Source organism: Elephas maximus, chromosome 4, assembly GCF_024166365.1.
Source record: "Elephas maximus indicus isolate mEleMax1 chromosome 4, mEleMax1 primary haplotype, whole genome shotgun sequence".
Taxonomy (NCBI): domain Eukaryota; kingdom Metazoa; phylum Chordata; class Mammalia; order Proboscidea; family Elephantidae; genus Elephas; species Elephas maximus.
The window spans coordinates 32,851,871-32,869,084 of record NC_064822.1 but is presented as its reverse complement, the minus strand read 5'-3'; the positions used below and the strand labels follow the sequence as shown (position 1 = coordinate 32,869,084).

The window sequence follows — 17,214 nt, the reverse complement described above, 5'->3', positions numbered from 1 at the left end:
AGAAACATTGACCATACAGACAATCCACGGTGATTTGCAAAATTAAAATGCAGCCTCATGAAAAATACAAAGTCATGGTATAGACTTGAAAGTATTTTAAGGTTGGATTTAATAATGTTAAAACTGTACAGCCGGTGCCTTTGTTGCACAAGGGCTTTTTGTAAGCAAACTGCTGAGTTCCATTTTCCCTGCTAACCGTGAAGGGAACTGTGTCTTCATACTGACCCCTGGTGGCAGTTTAGGAGGAGGTTGGGGGAGGGGCGAAAAAGGTGATGGAGGAATTCTTCTGTGTTTTAGTGAAACGCACACTAATTTAATTTGGAATACTCTCCGGCGTGTCTAAAATAATATTTCGAAGCATTATTAAAAGATTGTGATCTGGAAAGCATTTCATCATAATGCGTTTAAAAAGATAATATTCTACTACTAAATGTGTGTTTTCTAGATGCTTCTGTCGGTTTTGTCCCTTTTGAAAGTGCAGTCTTTTTAAAAGATTTTAATACATTCCTTGTACTAGTATCACTGTACTGCTATCTTCTGTGCTATATAATTATATAGGATAAATATAATATGCTTGAACGACATAAATTGATCTCATTTTTATTGTAGTTATGTGTAGTTTTTTGCCATTGTCTTTGTGTAATGAAAAGATTGTTTTGTTTCAGAATTCTTATTCATATCATTTTGTTGTAAGAGTCTAGGTTCTCTGAATTAGAATGCTAACAGTGTAAGTGTAGGGCATGATAACTTCAGCTAGTTTCATACCATTTAGGAAGAGATTCAGTTTGGGGTTAAGGATGATTCCAACTTTCAAAGAACTTATTGCTGAATACTTTTAAAGACTTTTAGAATTGATAGATGAGCTAGATGGGAGGAGTCTTCATGGGAAACTTGAGAATTATTCGTACCTTTCTGTTTCTATCCAATTTTACTTGGTGGATATTTTTCATTTCTAACCATTAGAGCCTAGATTACTTCCCTACTTGGAGGAATCTTGTTATAATTTTGGATACACTGTACTGGAAAAAACATACTGGATTGGAAAAAATGTATAGAATGAAGAGCTGAGTTCTTCAGTGAAACAAGTTGATTTCGCATTCCCATTTTGTGTCAGTGAATGCCTACCCTCCCTTTACAGCTTGGCTTGGATTTTATTAGCTACTAGTTTTTAGTTTTGTGAGGCTAGGTGAATCCCATAAAATGCTCAGTTAGAAAATTATCCATGCTGCTTTTACTATTTTATTAGAGAGCAGAGACTGACACTTCCATAACTCCATTTTAAAGTTGCCGACACTGTTTTTTTCAGACTTAATTTCCACTGTTACTTATTTTCAGAGGAAGTTACCAAATAGTTAGGAAACCTTTAGAGTGCATGATTTTTTTTTTCTGTATTTCAATTTGAAACAGTCCTTAAAATCTATGTAATTTGACTTTTTTCTCATCCTTGAGTTTTTATGTTAATAATTTTCCATGATCTTTCTTCATTTTTTCTGGAAATGATCCGTATTACTATTGATTACACCTAAATGGAAGGTAGGATTCTTAAAAAAAAATCCTCCCAACTCTAGCCCTGTAGGTATTGGAGACTTGACTAGCTGAAAAAGTTGTCTGTAAATGAAAATTTCATACATACATACAAATTTAGAAATCATATTTTCCTATGATCCAAGAAGTCGAGACAGGATATAGGAAAATCTCTGCCCTGCGGCTCACTGCATATTAGAAGAAGATGATGATGATGGTTGGCATTGAGTTAAGGAGTTGAAATGAAACATACCATTAAAACCTAGCAGCAGCCCCAGGAGGTTGGGAATATTATTATCATTGTCCATTTTGCAGGTGAAGAAACAGAGGCACAGTACTTGCTCAAGTCTGCAGAGGTGGGGGGGACACCCACACCATGGCAGTCTGTTACGTACACCCACAGCCAGCATGCAGAAATGAAGTCCTTATCCTTCGCCCTAGGAACTTTTCTCTCTCTGTCTCCTGTTCAATGGCCCCCTGACTCTGAACTTCTCCAGATTTTCCTCACCATAAGTTCCCCTTTGCCTTTGTGATCTCTTTGAATTCCTCCAGACTGGAATGTTCCGGGGACCCTTGTACTGCATTACTTACCCTAGCAGGAGCCTTTCACCGCACCCCCCTTCCCTTTACTTCCTAACTCCATCCACCTTTCTCTCCTAGGTTCCCTTCCCCAACATCCCCTCCCTCCTCCTCTTCCTCTTTTTCTTCTCCCTCTTTTCCCCCTTCCTATAATTTTTTTTTTATAAAGAGAATAAGAGAAAGGAAAAAAACCTACCTCATGGTTAGTAAGAATTTCCTGCTACAAGTCAAAATGGTCTTCTCTAATATAAGTCAAAAATGGGCTGCCTCATTCACTGAGTAATGATGAAGCGAACCAAGTAGATTCTGTCGTATATGTGTGTGTGTGTTCCCTAGAAAATACGCTTTAAAGCTTAAGAGTTTGATAAATGCACAAGGGTAATAGTCAAAAAGTCAGAAGACCATGGTTTTAATCCTGTTTCTGTTGATTAACTTGCTACGTAAGTTTTAGTCTCTCTGAATTTTAGTTCTCTTAATTACAAAAAAAAAAACTAGACTATCTTTTATATTTTGCATATCTAAGTGATTGCCCTCTACCCAGTGTCATGGAGGGTCTTGAACGCAACTTCTACGAGGGGCTGGGTGGGCTCCCTCTTTACTGCTTTTATTATTTCATCCTGGAGGCTAAGGAAGTTATTACTTATGAATTTAGGTTTCTATCATAGTTATTTCACAATAATTTGAGCACTCTTAATGTAGTAGGCACTGTTCTAGGCTGTAGAGATACAGCAAGGAACAAGACAAAGGTCTCTGCTTTCATGAAACATACATCTTAGTCAGGGAGACAGTGCACAAGAAATTTTTAAAAGGTAATTCCAAAAGTGATAACAGCATAAATAAAATAAAACAGGACATGGTCACAGAGGAACGACACCGGGGAGGAAGCCAGAGAAGGGTCATCAGGAAGGCCTCTCTGAAGAAGCGACATTTGAGCTGATGAGAATAAGTCAGTCCTGTGAAGTACCCAGGGTTGTTTATTTGCCGTCACATCAGAGCACTCAGCATCCTCATTATTTAGTTAAGAAACTCAATAACATGATATCTCTGATTACTTTGGGATTGTGACCCTTGTCATCTACAGATATGTAAACAGATGGATTTCCAGGCTACACAGAAACATTTGGTCACCGCAGAAGTTATTTATTACGGATATTCTAACACCTTGACCATATCCCTATTTTATTAGCAGACAAGTCAACCAAATCAAATGAAGACAGTTGTTCTTCCTGATGGCAGGTAGTTAACTATTGGCAGGGTATTCCGGCTCTTAAAACAGCAGGTGGCACGTTTGGAAATGAAGTATTGGGATTGAATGGGTAGGCCAATAAAGATTCCATGCCGCTTGTAAGAAAATCGCATCTGATTTTCCCAGACTTTGGTTGACTGCCTCCTAACTGGTAACAAGAACATGCTCCTTGTTTGTGGAAACGCTAGTTTAGCATGTGCTGCTCCCTTTGCCATCATGCTGTTCTCTCTAGAAATCCTGACGTCATAGCAGCTATAGCATAAAGCATCATCTGAAGAGTCTTAAAATCATGCCTGCGAAGGCTCGTCAATATGACGTAAACAATTTGAGTTTGTCACATTATTTTTTCCGTTTTTCTTATTTTGCTCTAGGATGCAAAACTTCACACATTCGCTTCTGTGTGTGGGTTTTACTTGAACACGTTACTTTAAAACCTTTCATTTTAAGCACTTCCCTGCAAGGAATAGTGATTCTCTCCCTTAATACAGATAAGATTCTTTAAATAGTAATTTCTTTAAGAGGAGAAGACTTGTTACTTGGAATGTCAGTCTTGGAGTTGAGGCAGAGTGCCGGGTCTCTGTATCCCCACGTCCTGCAGCTGTGGGGCTGCAGTGGGGTGATAGTTGCTTTGGACTCAGAAATTGATCAATTTAGCAAACACATTCCACTTCTTCGATCATTATCTTGGTTGAAAAACTAGCTGAAATGAGAGTCAGGAGTCCTGTTCACAGCCTTCCAAATCGTGCTGTGACATCCAGGAGACTTGCCACGCTCCACAGCAGCACACCTGTACGGACTCGCTTGAGCCCACACAGTTGAAAACGCCAATCCCAGTCGCTGCTGCTTATGCAACTCCCTCTCCTGACCACTCACCGTGCGTCTGTACCAGCGTGTCTTCCTTGATGTCACAAAGCTCACTGAGACTTATGAAAAGTCATGCTGGTGGGAATGGTTGTAACCACTGTTAACAAACAAGGCTCTTACTGCCAATACTACCATCTGTTCTATCAGTTTTCACATATTACCCTGTATGTGGGCTCTGTTAAACACATTTCTGTACTGCCTAAGGTCACCCATGAGCACGTCGCCAGCCTCTGCAGCTGGGTTGAATGTGAACCTCCAAACTGCCACAAGGATCAAATTCTGAGATGTATCGTATAGTGTCATCTGATGACCAGCCCAACCAACATCACCAACAAGGTCTGCAAAGACAAAATAAAGACATCACTTGATATATGAAATGGATATATTCCTAAGAAGTTGCCTGAAGTACAAAATTGTATTTATTAAACTCTGTATAAAAATTACATCACTATACAATTGGCGAAACATTGGGATGCAGAAGGAATTAACTAATATCAAGAGCAGCAAACTTAAAGCGTAGCTGAGTGCTTTCCCCTCATTCCTTCTCAACAACTGCAAAGGTTTCCTTTGAGTTGATTGAATTCAATTAACATATATTTTCTCAGCACTGGGGATGTAAATAAGGCTCAAATACTGCTTCTTGTAAGTATGTAAAGCTGTAGACCTAGCAGAGTGGAGGGAGTGATTTATAAGGAGGGCCAGTGATAGTCAAGTATGGCTTCACGGAGGAAGGGATCATTGAGCAGGTTTTGAAGAGCAAGCTAGAGTTCTTCAGGCAGAGGTGTGGGAAGGATAGGGAAACCCGTTTTAGGCAAAGGGAACAACTAGTGCAAAGCCACACAGACATGAGGTAGCATAGTATTTTCAGTAAGCCATAAGTAGACGCCACTAATGTGACTGAATTTTTCCTTAACCATGTTCCTAGTGTCCGGGCTGTACGTTTTTATCATTGTGATGCTTGGGTACTTAAATGAAAACCTTTGTGCTGAATTCCATATCATAACAAGCGCAATAAAATAATATTTCGAGCTTGTTACGTTTCTCTAATTGTGAGCATTTGTGCTAATACATTATCTTCGTAACAAAAAGAAATGCATATGTTTAGCAAACAAGTGCTCTGAGCTCATGTAAAAGGAACATCTGATGTGGTTTTGAGGTCAAGAAATGTTTCTTTGAAGAAGGGACATTGCGCTGAACTTTGAAAGATGAGTGGAAATCATCCAGAGGAAGAGTGTGTCAGGAAGTGGGTATAGCATATGGGAATACCCTGAGGTGAGAAAGAGCCTGGCCTATTAAAGCTGATCAGAGAGGCCCAGAGCGCAGAAAAAAAGGAAGAGGTGGAAGGGTACATGAGACTGGTGAGGGACGTTGAGTTCATGCCAGGCCTTGCAGGCCATGTGGGAGATTTGAGGTTTTATCCTGAGCAATAGGGAACCATGAAAGATTTAAGTAGGAGAGCAATATAATTAGATTTAATTTTTTTTAAAGGTCACTTTAGCTATAAGGTGGAGAAAGGATTGGAGGGGGAGAAGGGAGAGGATTGGGTGTTGGATTGGACTAGGTGGAAGAGAGGGAGAGAAGGGAGGGTTTGAGAAAGATGAGGAAAACAGGACTTGGAAATAGATTGGATGTGCAAGACGTGTCAGACTTCACCTCCTTTTACATATTATCAAATGATGAAACAGATGTTTATACACATGCCATATTTGTTTTGGGTTTTTTTTCCCCATGCATCTGTCAGCTTGTCATACTGTGGAGGCTTGAGTATTGCTGTGATGCTGGAAGCTATGCCTTCGGTATTCAAAACACCAACAGGGTCACCCATGGCAGACAGGTTTCAGCTGACAGACTAGGAAGAAGGACCAGGCAGTCTACTTCTGAAAAGAATTAGCCAGCGAAAACCTTAAATGAATAGCAACAGAACATTGTCTGATACAGTGCCAGAAGATGAGCCCCTCGGGTTGGAAAGCATTCAAAATATGACTGGGGGAGAGCTGCCTCCTCAAAGTAGAGTTGACCTTAATGACATGGGTGGAGTCAAGCTTTCAGGACCTTCATTTGCTATGTGTCACGACTCAAAATGAGAAGAAACAGCTGCAAACACCCATTAGTAATTGGAACGTGTCATGTATGAAGTATGAATCTAGGAAAATTGTTGTTTTTGTGAGGTGCTGTCAAATCGAATCCGACTTATAGCGACACAACAAAACGAAACACTGCCCAGTTCTGTGACATCTTCACGATTGTTGCTATGTTTGTGCCCAGTGTTGCAGCCACTATGTCAGTCCATCTCCTTAAGGGTCTTCCTCTTTTTCACTGACCCTCCACTTTACCAAACATGATGTCTTTCTCCAGTGACTGATCCCTCCTGCTAACATGTCTCATTATCCTCGCTACTAAGGATGGTTCTGATTGTACTTCTTTCAAGACAGATTTGTCCATTCTTTTGCCAGTCCATGGTATATTCAATACTCTTCACCAACACCACAATTCAAAGGCGTCAATTCTTTTTAGGTCTTCCTTATTCGTTGTCCAGCTTTTGCATGCATGTGAGATGATTGAAAACACCATGGCTTGGGGCAGGCACACCTTCATGTATGATGGCCTTGATGTCATTTCACAAGTTATCTGGTCTTCAGTCATTAGTGGTCAAACATGTTAAATCTGTTCTTGAGATAGTCTCTAAATTCAGGTGGGACATGCTCAAGGTCATACTTTGGCTCTCATGGACTTGTTCTATTTTTCTTCAGTTTCAACTTGAACTTGCATATGAGCAATTGATGGTCTGTTCTGCAGTCAGCCCCTGGCCTTGTTCTGACTGATGATATTGAGCTTTTCCATCATCTCTTTCCACAGATACAGTGTATTTGATTTCTGTGTATTCCACCTGGCAATGTCCACTTGTATAGTGACCGTTTATGTTGGTGAAGAACAGTATATGCCATGAAGGAGTTGTTGGTCTTGCAAAATTCTGTCATGCGATCTCCAGTATCATTTTTGTCACCAAGGCCATATTTTCCAACTATTGATCATTCTTCTTTGTTTCTAACTTTTGCATTCTAACCACCAATAATTATCAATGCATCCTGATTGCATGTTTGATCAATTTCAGACTGCAGAAGTTGTTAAAGATCTTCAATTTCTTCATCTTTGGCCTTAGTGGTTGGTGCATAAATTGGAATAATAGTCATATTAACTTGTCTTCCATGTAGGTATATGGATATTTTCCTATTACTTCAGGACAGATCTTGAAATTTTTTTGAGGACGAGTGCAACGCCATTCCTCTTCAAGTTGTCATTGCCAGCATAGCAGACCATATGATTGTCTGATTCAAAATGGCCAGTACCAGTCCATTTCAGCTCACTAGGGGATAACGATGTTTGTAAGTTCCATTTCATTTTTGATGATTTCCATTTTTTCTTGAAAGAACTGAAGAAAAAATTCAAGCCTTGAGTTGCAATACTGAAGGACTCTATGGGGAAAAGATTAAATGATGCAGGAAGCATCAAAAGAAAATGGAAGGAATACGCAGAGTCACTATACCAAAAAGAATCGATCAACATTCAACCGTTTCAGGAGGTAACATATGATCAGGATCGATGGTACTGAAGGAAGAAGTCCAAGCTGCACTGAAGACAGTGGCGAAAAACAAGACTCCAGGAACTGACAAAATACCAATTGAGATGTTTCAACAAATGGATGCACTGCTGGAAGTGCTCACTCGTCTATGCCAAGAAATTTGGAAGATCGCTACCTGGCCAACCAACTGGAAAAGATCCATATTTATGCCTATTCCCAAGAAAGGTGGTCCAACTGAATGTGGAAATTAACAATATCGTTAAAATCATATGCAAGTAAAATTTTACTGAAGATATTCAAAAGCAGCTGCAGCAGTACATCGATAGGAAACTGCCAGAAATTCAAGCCAGATTCAGAAGAGGATGTGGAACCAGGGATATCATTGCTGATGTCCGATGGATCCTGGCTGAAAGCAGAGAATACCAGAAAGATGTTTACCTGTGTTTTATTGACTATGCAAAGGCACTATGTGAATTATAACAAATTATGGATAACATTACAAAGAATGGGAATTCAGAACTCTTAATTGTGCTCATGAAGAACCTATACATAGATCAATACCAGTCATTGGAACAGAACAAGGGGATACGGTGTGGTTTAAAATCAGGGAAGATGTGTGTCAGAGTTATATTCTTTCACCATACCTGTTCAGTCTGTATGCTGAGCAAATTACCCTAGAAGCTGGACTATATGAAGAAGAGCAGGGCATCAGGACTGGAGGAAGATTCCTTAACAACCTGCGGATGATACAATCTTGCTTGCTGTAAGTGGAGAGGACTTGAAACACTTTCTGATGAAGATCAAAGACCACAGCCTTCAGTATGGATTACACTTCAACATAAACAAAACAAAAATCCTCACAACTGGACCAATAAGCAACATCATGAGGAGTGGAGAAAAGATGGAGGTTGTCAACGATTTCATTGATTTGGATCCACAAACAACACTAGTGGAAGCAGCGGTCAGGAAATCAAAAGACGCATTGCACTGGGCAAATCTGCTACAAAAGACCTCTTTAAAGTGTTGAAAAGCGAAGATGTCACCTTGAGGACTAAGATGCGCCTGACCCAAGCCATGGTGTTTTCGAGCACCTCACAGGCAGGTGAAAGCTGGACAGTGAATAAGGAAGACTGAAAAGGAATTGATCCCTTTGAATTGTGGTGTTGGTGAAGAATATTGAATATGCCATGGACTGCCAAAATAAGGAATAAATCTGTCTTGGAAGACGTATGACCAGAGTGCTCCTTGGAAGCAAGGATGGTGAGACTGCATCTCACATACTTAGGACATGTTGTCAGGAGGGATCAATCCCTGGAGAAGGACATCATACTAGTAAAGCAAAAGGTCAGTGAAAAACAGGAAGACCTTTAAGGAGATGGATTGACACAGTGGCTGCAACAATGGGCTCAAACGTAGCAACAATTGTGAGGATGGCACAGGACCCGGCAGTGTTTCATTCCGTTATACATAGTCGCTGTGAGTCAGAATCAACTCAATGGCACTTAACAACAACAACATATCTGTTTTTTAGTGTTTTTTTCTTCTTCTTCAGTTTATATTTTGAACTCTTATTTGATTAAACCTCAATTGGATGGAGACTAATGGTAGTAAATATCAGGATGTATTTTCAAATTATTGTGACATATGGCCTCATAATTTTGGATATTTTAACAAAGCAGTTTGACTTCTGTCCCATTCATTTGGATAATGTTATACTATCAAAGAAACTCAAATGTGTTTTTAAAATATGACAGGCTTCAGCCTGTGTACGTTAGAGACAGGGAAAAAAAAAAAAAGATTGCCTGGGATTTGAAAGAAGCAAAATTAATGTAATTCTTTTTAAAATGTGCAAATTCTCTCTCTCTATATATAAGTGATATTTTTTAAGGTAAGAACAATCTGTTGATTTTCCACCACATTAGTCTCATCTCAGTTATGCTGTTTACACGTACACTGAGCTGCGCATCACAAATTACGGGCAGATACGTACAATATAACGCGGGTTGTTCCTTCCAGCTGTGCGCCTATGATTTGTAGTTCAGTGCTGGCAGTTATGTCCAATTTAGTAAAAGCTATATGCCGCTGTGTACTAGAATCTTTGGTTTTTGAAGCAGGTTTTTATGTACTTCCCTTTACTGCCTCCATAAAGAGCAAAGAAAAGAGCAGAAGGTAAAGACGTAAATGAACCAAAGCAAAGCATGCGTTTGTACAGGAGAAAGGAAGAGACCGAACCGCAGCAGAGAGACAGAGAGCGCAGGCGCACCGATGTAAATCCGTGTGTCTCAGTGACCCAATTCTTCTTAAAAACAAGAGAAACTAAAACGATGGAGTGTAGTCCTGTGTACTCAGCTAAATTTTTCAAAAACTTCCTCCTACACACGAAAGACAAAGCCTTGAGAATTTATCGGTATGCATTTACAATACTCCTGGCATTTATCACGGATGCCGCTGGAAAATCTCCATCTCTTTTTCTTTATTCTCAGTGGTGTTTTAAAAGGTAAACATTGCCAAGAAAAAAACACTAAGTGACAAAGGAATCGTCTGTTTTAGCCAAGGCATGTGTATCCAAAACCAAAGCCAAACCCACTGCCGTCGAGTTGATTCTGACTCATAATGGCCCTACAGGCATGTGTATAATGGCTACAAATACAAAGTATTTGATTTAAGGGACTGAATACATTAAGTGCCTGAAAAATATGTAGAAGGAAAAAAAAATATTTTTGCATAGTTTTAAGTCTACATTAACTGATGGCGGTTGAGTCGATTCTGACTCATAGCAACCCTCTAGGACAGAGTAGAAGGGATGCATGGCGTTTCCAGGGAGCAGCTGGTGGATTCCAACTGCTGACCTTTTGGTTAGCAGCCCAGCTCTTAACCACTGTGCCACTAGGGTTCATTAATATGATCTAATTTTTATTTTTACTATTTTATGAGTTTTTTAAATTATTAAAAAAAAAAAAAAGGATTATAGAAAGTACAATGTTCTTCAAAGATTTAAGCCTTTCAATTGTGGAAAAAAAAGTTAATACATTAATGGATAACTGTAGTCTTATAAGATATAAGAAATTTAACAAGCGAATATGCTAACATTACTAAAATTGTCTGTTTCAATAATCATGACTTTGATCTTTGAAGTTTAATTTGTGAAGGCAGCATTCACATGCAAAATGATTTGCTGGACTCATCCGTGTTAACCTCTGCCCACAATTAACAACTTAATTTGAACAAGGGGAAGATGAGCTAAAGAATTTTAACTTAAATCAGAAGTTTCCATGCTCACTCATTCCTCCAATTTAAGGCTCTACTTTCCTATTAGTGGGATATTTTTAAATAGAATTTCTTGGAATACAATTTCCTAGGTTTCACTGAATTAAAAAAAAAAAAAACAGTCATAGTAGGAATTTGAGAAGCCTTCATACATTTTCTATATGATCAAAAGCTGTAAAAGTAGAAGGATTATTTAAATTCATTCCTTCCTGAAATATTCCCAGACCCCATTTAAGTCACTAGCACCTCAGTCCTGGGTTCACCGCATTACCAAGTAATTCTAAAATTTTATTTGTCCACTCATTCATTTTATAAGCTTAATTGTATGCTCCAAAGAGAATTTTTGTACCTGAGATTAATAATTTCTCCTTCACATACCCAGGGCAGCTGCTGAAGCTGATGGCATTGATCCATTAATAAATACCCTGTCTAGTAAGCGAGAAGGAGCCGTGGCAAATGCGGCTACAGTACTGACAAACATGGCAACGCAGGAGCCCCTGCGTGTGAGCATACAGAGTCACAACGCCATGCATGCAATCATTGGCCCACTGCGTTCGGCTAACACCGTCGTGCAGAGCAAAGCTGCCCTCATGGTTGCTGCAACTGTGTGTGACGTTGAGGCCCGGACAGAGGTGAGAGGTGTAATATCGTCTGTCTTCTCATTGTTCTGATCACTACCTATTGATGCATTAATTTGAAACATTTTTAAGTGTTTGGTCTGCCTGTCATTTAAATCTTCAAAATTGGTGCAACACTTCGGAAAACAAATTGGCATTATCTAGCAAAGAAGGTGAGCATATCCTACAGCCTGGCAATTCTATTTCTAGGTATGTACCTAAGAAAATCTCTTGCTTCTGTGTACCAGGAAGCATTGTTTATAATAGCAAAGCAACTGTAAACAAACTAGGTGTCCAGTGGCTAAGAGAGCATGAATAAATAAATTGCGGTATATTCATAAAATAGAATCTCACATCAGTGAAAATGAATGAACTACAACTACAGACGTCAACATGAATGAATCTTACAAGCATAATGCTAAACAAAAACAAGTTGCAGAAGAATGCATACAATATGATTCCATTTATACAACATTCAAACATACGCACAGCTTAACAGTATGTTGCTTAGGAATACATACATATAAGTTACAACTATAAAGAAAAGTGAAAGGTTAACCCCAAATCCAAGAAAGGGGCTGCCTCTGATGGAGGACTCAGGGATTAATATGATTGAGAGAAGCACACATGGGTTCAAGGTCACAGAAATGTGTGTCTCTTAAGATGGACGGTAGGTAAACAGGTGCCTTCTACTATGAGTCTTTATATACTCTTGTGTTCGTCTTATATTTCATAATTTTAAAACATAGAATTACATTTTTTTAAAGTCCATCATGTAAAAATTTCTTTGGCATTGTGGCTGATCCTAGTAACTCTTCATAAAGACTTAATATAAGCCTACAAACATCCTATCTTATCTCACTTTTCTTATACTGTCACCCTGGCACTCAATCAAACAGCCCTGGGCTTTATTCCTCTCTCCCCATTAAATAACACTAGTTTTTTTTTTTTTTTTTAACACTTATTGAGCATTTACTATGTGCCAGGCACTGTGCTAATAAGCACTTTACATGCATTTAAGTCTCACATGAAATGGGTACATTTATAATCCCCATTTTACATGTGAGGAAAATGAGGTTTAAAGGAACAAAGAATGTGCCCAAAGCAGAGCTGGTAAGTGGCAAACCAGGGATATGAAAGCATCTTTCTGATTCCAGAACCCAAACACTCACGCTATCCTGTCTGCTCTGACAGTACCAAGCCTTTTCTGTCTCTCAGATATCTATGCTGTCCCCCCGTCTTCCTTTCCTTTGACTCAGCTCATCTGAGTTCATCCATTCAGTTAGTGAGTTAGTTGCCAAATATTTATTTACCAACCACTTTTTATACTAGGCACCCTGCCAGGCACCAGGAGCAGCGATAAACAGAGGTGTCATGGCCACTACCTTCACGAAGCTTGCAGAGTAGTCCATCTATATCCTGAAATCTTCCGACAGACTCTTTGTTGCTGTCTCTCTCCTGCCACCTCCTACTCTCCACACTGCCTCCACTCTGATCTTGCAAATATGTGAACCTGATCACACAATTGCCCTACTAAAAAGCCCCCAATGGCTCGCCATTGCCACGTGGTAAACTCACAGTTGCTCAGTGCAGTATGCGAAGGCCCTTGATGATCTGCTCCTACCTTCCTAACCAGCCTAAGGCCCTGCCCTCCCAGGAGGAACTCCAAGCTCCAGAAATACAATACTGTTTGTGATCCCCTGAGCATGCTGAGTTCTCTTACTTAAAAAAAAAATTTTTTTCTTACTTAGAGCTCCTTAATTTCTCTGCTTAGAAGGCTATTCTTTTCATCCATCTAATATAGATATTCATGCCCATTCCAAAGAAAGGCGATCAGAATTATAAAACAATATCATTAACATCACATGCTAACAAAATTTTGCTGAAGATAATTCAACAACGGCTGTAGCTGTACATCGACAGGGAGCTGCCAGAAGTTTAAGCTGGATTTAGAAAAGGATGTGGAACGAGGGATATCATTGCTGATGTCACATCAGTCTTGGCCAAAAGCAAAGAACGCAAGAAAGATGTTCACCTGTGTTTTATTGACTACATGAAGTTATTTGACTCTGTGGATCTTAACGAATTATAGATAACATCACAAAGAATGGGAGTTCAGAACACTTAAATGTACTCATGAGGGAGCTGTACATAGACCAAGAGGCAGTTGTCCAACAGAACAAGGGGACACTGCATAGTTTAAAATTGAGAAAAGTATGTGGCAGGGTTGTATTCTGTCACATTACTTATTCAATCTATATGCCGAGCAAATAATCTGAGAAGCTGGACTATGGGAAGAAGAATGCAGCATCAGGATTGGAGCAAGATGCATTAACAACCTGTATTATGCAGATGACACAATCTCGCTTGCTGAAAATCCTCTGGACCCATAAACAACATAATGGTGAACAGTGAAGAAATTAAAGCTGTGAAGAATTTCATTTTACTTGGATCAACAGTCAACACCCATGGAAGCAACAGTCAAGAAATCAAATGACATATAAACCAAAAAAAAAAAAAAAAACCTGTTGCTGTTGAGTTGATTCCGGCTCATGGCAACCCTAGAGGACAGAGTAGAACTACCCCACAGGGTTTCCAAGGAGCGGCTGGTGGATTCAAGCTGCCAACCCCTTTGGTTAGCAGCCATAGTTCTTAACCACTGCACCACCAGGGATCCATAGCATTGGGCAAATCTGCTGCAAAAGACCTATTTAAAGTGTTAAAAAGCAAAGATATCACTTTGATGACTAAGGTGCACCTAACCCAAGCAGTGGTATTTCCAGTAGCCTCATTTGCATGTGAAAGCTGGACAATGAGAAAGAAAGACAGGAGGAGAATTGATGCATTCGAATTGTGGTGTTAATGAAGAATATTGAATATACCACAGACTGCCAGAAGAACGAATAAATCTGTCTTGGAGAAAGTACAGCCAGAATGCCGTTCCTCAGACTTGGGTGCACTGTCCTCTGTGCTTCCGTACACACTCTGCACATCTCCCTAATCCTTCTTTTTGATGTCATTGTTCCTGTCTGAAACACTGTACGCTCCTCGAAGCTTCAGGGCAGGGAACTGAGGATTTTATTCCCTGTGTTCATGGCACTAATATATACCTTGCTCATAGAGTGTACTTAGTTAACAGTTGCTTTTTTAAATGAATGAGTGAATGAGGGAAGGAGTAAATGAATTAGATCTTTGCCAAAAGAACACATTGAGTTAGATTAGCATCTTGGATTACACCCAGAAATAAACATGTTCAGAGATTTGACTTGCTAAGAACAGGATGCTTCAAGAGAGTTTTTCCAAGCTGCACAAGTTATAGACGAACATGAAATTGCTGCCAGAAGTTCCTGTGTTTTAGAAGAGAATGACTAAAAGTGGGACATATTGCACAGGGCCCTTGTCTGGATATCACATACACAGACTGGTAAAATACTCTTTTCATCCTCCAGGCTCAGATAATACAATATTGCATTTCAGACAGTAAGGCAGGAGCGTTGTCAGATTTTTTTTTTCTGATAGGAATAATTTTATACATGAGTAATTTTTCTTGATAGTGTAATTAATGAAGTTCATTTAATTAGTGGTTCTATCTTCTGGTTCTTTTTCTTCTCTTCTTTAAAGAGAAGACAAGATTTTCAAGGATAACAAAAACGTGTCTTTTTCTGAAGCATCGCTTCAGTTTTGCTTTGGCCACACTGCTGACCTGGTGGTAGTGCCCAGTGTCCCCCCCTACCTCCCCAGGGGCCCAAGTCGTGCTTGCTTGCCTTGGTTCCTCCTGCCCCACCCTTGGGGTGTGTATTAGTTTCCTATGGCTTCTATAACAAACCACCACAAATTCAGTGGCTTAAAGCAACACTAATTTATTATTTTACAGTTTGGGAGATCAAAAGTCCACAAGTGCATCTTATGGACTAAAATCAAAGTGTTGGCAGAGCTGCAGTCTTTCTGGAGGCTTAAGGGTAAAACTTGTTTCCTTGCCCTTTCCAACTTCTAGAGGCTGCGTGCCTTTCCTGGCTTGTGGTCCCCTCTTCCACTTTCAAAGCATGCCATTCCAACCTCTGGCTCTATGGCATCTTTTTCTTCTTCTTCTTCTGATACTCCAAGGACCTTTGTGATCTATTAGGCCAAAGCAGATAATCCAGGATAATCTCCTCATCTCAAATCCTTAACCACATCTGCAAAGGCCTTTCCAAGGATTAAAAAATAAAAAGAACCATTGCCTTCAAGTCAATTCCGACTTACAGCAACCCTGTATGGTTAGGATGTAGATATTTTGGGTGGACCATTAATTTGTCTACCATAGGGTCAAATGAACATTCAGTGTTGAGAAGTAGAGTGACTACATACAGGGCATTCATTTGTAGGCACACCCTGTCCCCCATCCCTGCCCCATGTAAAATCATGATCACCTTCTATTCTTCAACTCTGGCCTCTTTTCTTTACTTCAAACATAAGACTGGGCTCCCGACCATAAGGTTTTTCAATAGATGGACTCTTTTTTCTCAGTTTAATAAATCTAAGTATGGACACATTCTAAAATGTTTTTACATACTTAGAATTTTTAGCCATCAAATAATGAGGCTTTTTAAGCATAAGTACTTACACTCTATACTCTTAATGTGTAAAATTTTGGTTTCTGCTTTTAGTTAAAAAATGCAGGTGGACTGGAGCCCCTTGTAGAACTTTTGCATTCCAAGAATGACGAAGTCAGGCGGCATGCCAGCTGGGCTGTGACGGTCTGTGCCAACGATGAGCTGATGGCCACCGAGTTGTGCAGGCTCAGGTGAGTGCATGCTGCCGCAAGTGTCTGGCTAAGACGGAGGCAGAAAAAGAAGCAGCAGCTTCTCCCACCCCAAGGAAGGTTAAACAGAGTGGACTCTCAGTCCACAGAGTGCTCAGGAGCCGTGCGTGCACACCCCACCGCATCTCTGGAGGGACTGCTAAGAGGAGGGGACGTCTGTGCTCATTTCCCCACCTCCAAGAGCTCCCACAACACCCTTCACAAAAATTATCATCTGCCTTTCTTTTTCCTCTTGATGAATGCTACCCTTCACCTTCCTCCGCTAGTGACAACAGAGTCCTATTTGTCTCTCAACTGCCAAGACTAAAATAGAATGAGTGAACACTATCTTTATGTTCTCACCACTGATCTCAAACGTTTCACCAGAATTCCATACTTAGCCACCCTCACCAAATAGGTTCTCCTTATGAACAGCACATTAGTTTGTTATCTTTAGCATATCAGCAAATAGGGTTTTAAGGCTCCATAGGCAGGTGTACACTATTAATTTCTAATAATTTTTATTCTTTATACATATTGCCTGATGAGATGAAAGAGTTGTAAGTGAGCAAATAACTTTTTTTCTCTGAGAGTATCCTTTTCAGTGGTTTGATTATGAGTTACTACATGGCACATGTCCTCAAAAAGTGTTGATTTGGTTTCATAATTATGTCAATATTACTTTATCCAAAAGGATGGGTGGGGGAGGCTTTAAACTTTCCATCTCAATTCTTCATTCAGGATCATAAGTAGGTAT

General features: G+C 39.7%; 1 protein-coding gene across 11 annotated transcripts in view; it reads left to right on the top strand.

The window, feature by feature from the left end:
* The window catches only part of ARMC3 (armadillo repeat containing 3), a 136,287-nt gene that overhangs the window by 82,213 nt on the left and 36,860 nt on the right, over positions 1–17,214 (top strand). For all 11 annotated transcript variants that reach the window (XM_049881841.1, XM_049881838.1, XM_049881836.1 and 8 more), the window contains 2 exons: positions 11,443–11,692; positions 16,324–16,460. In XM_049881841.1, coding sequence (XP_049737798.1) covers positions 11,443–11,692; positions 16,324–16,460 — 387 coding nt within the window. The remainder of the gene's footprint in view (positions 1–11,442; positions 11,693–16,323; positions 16,461–17,214) is intronic.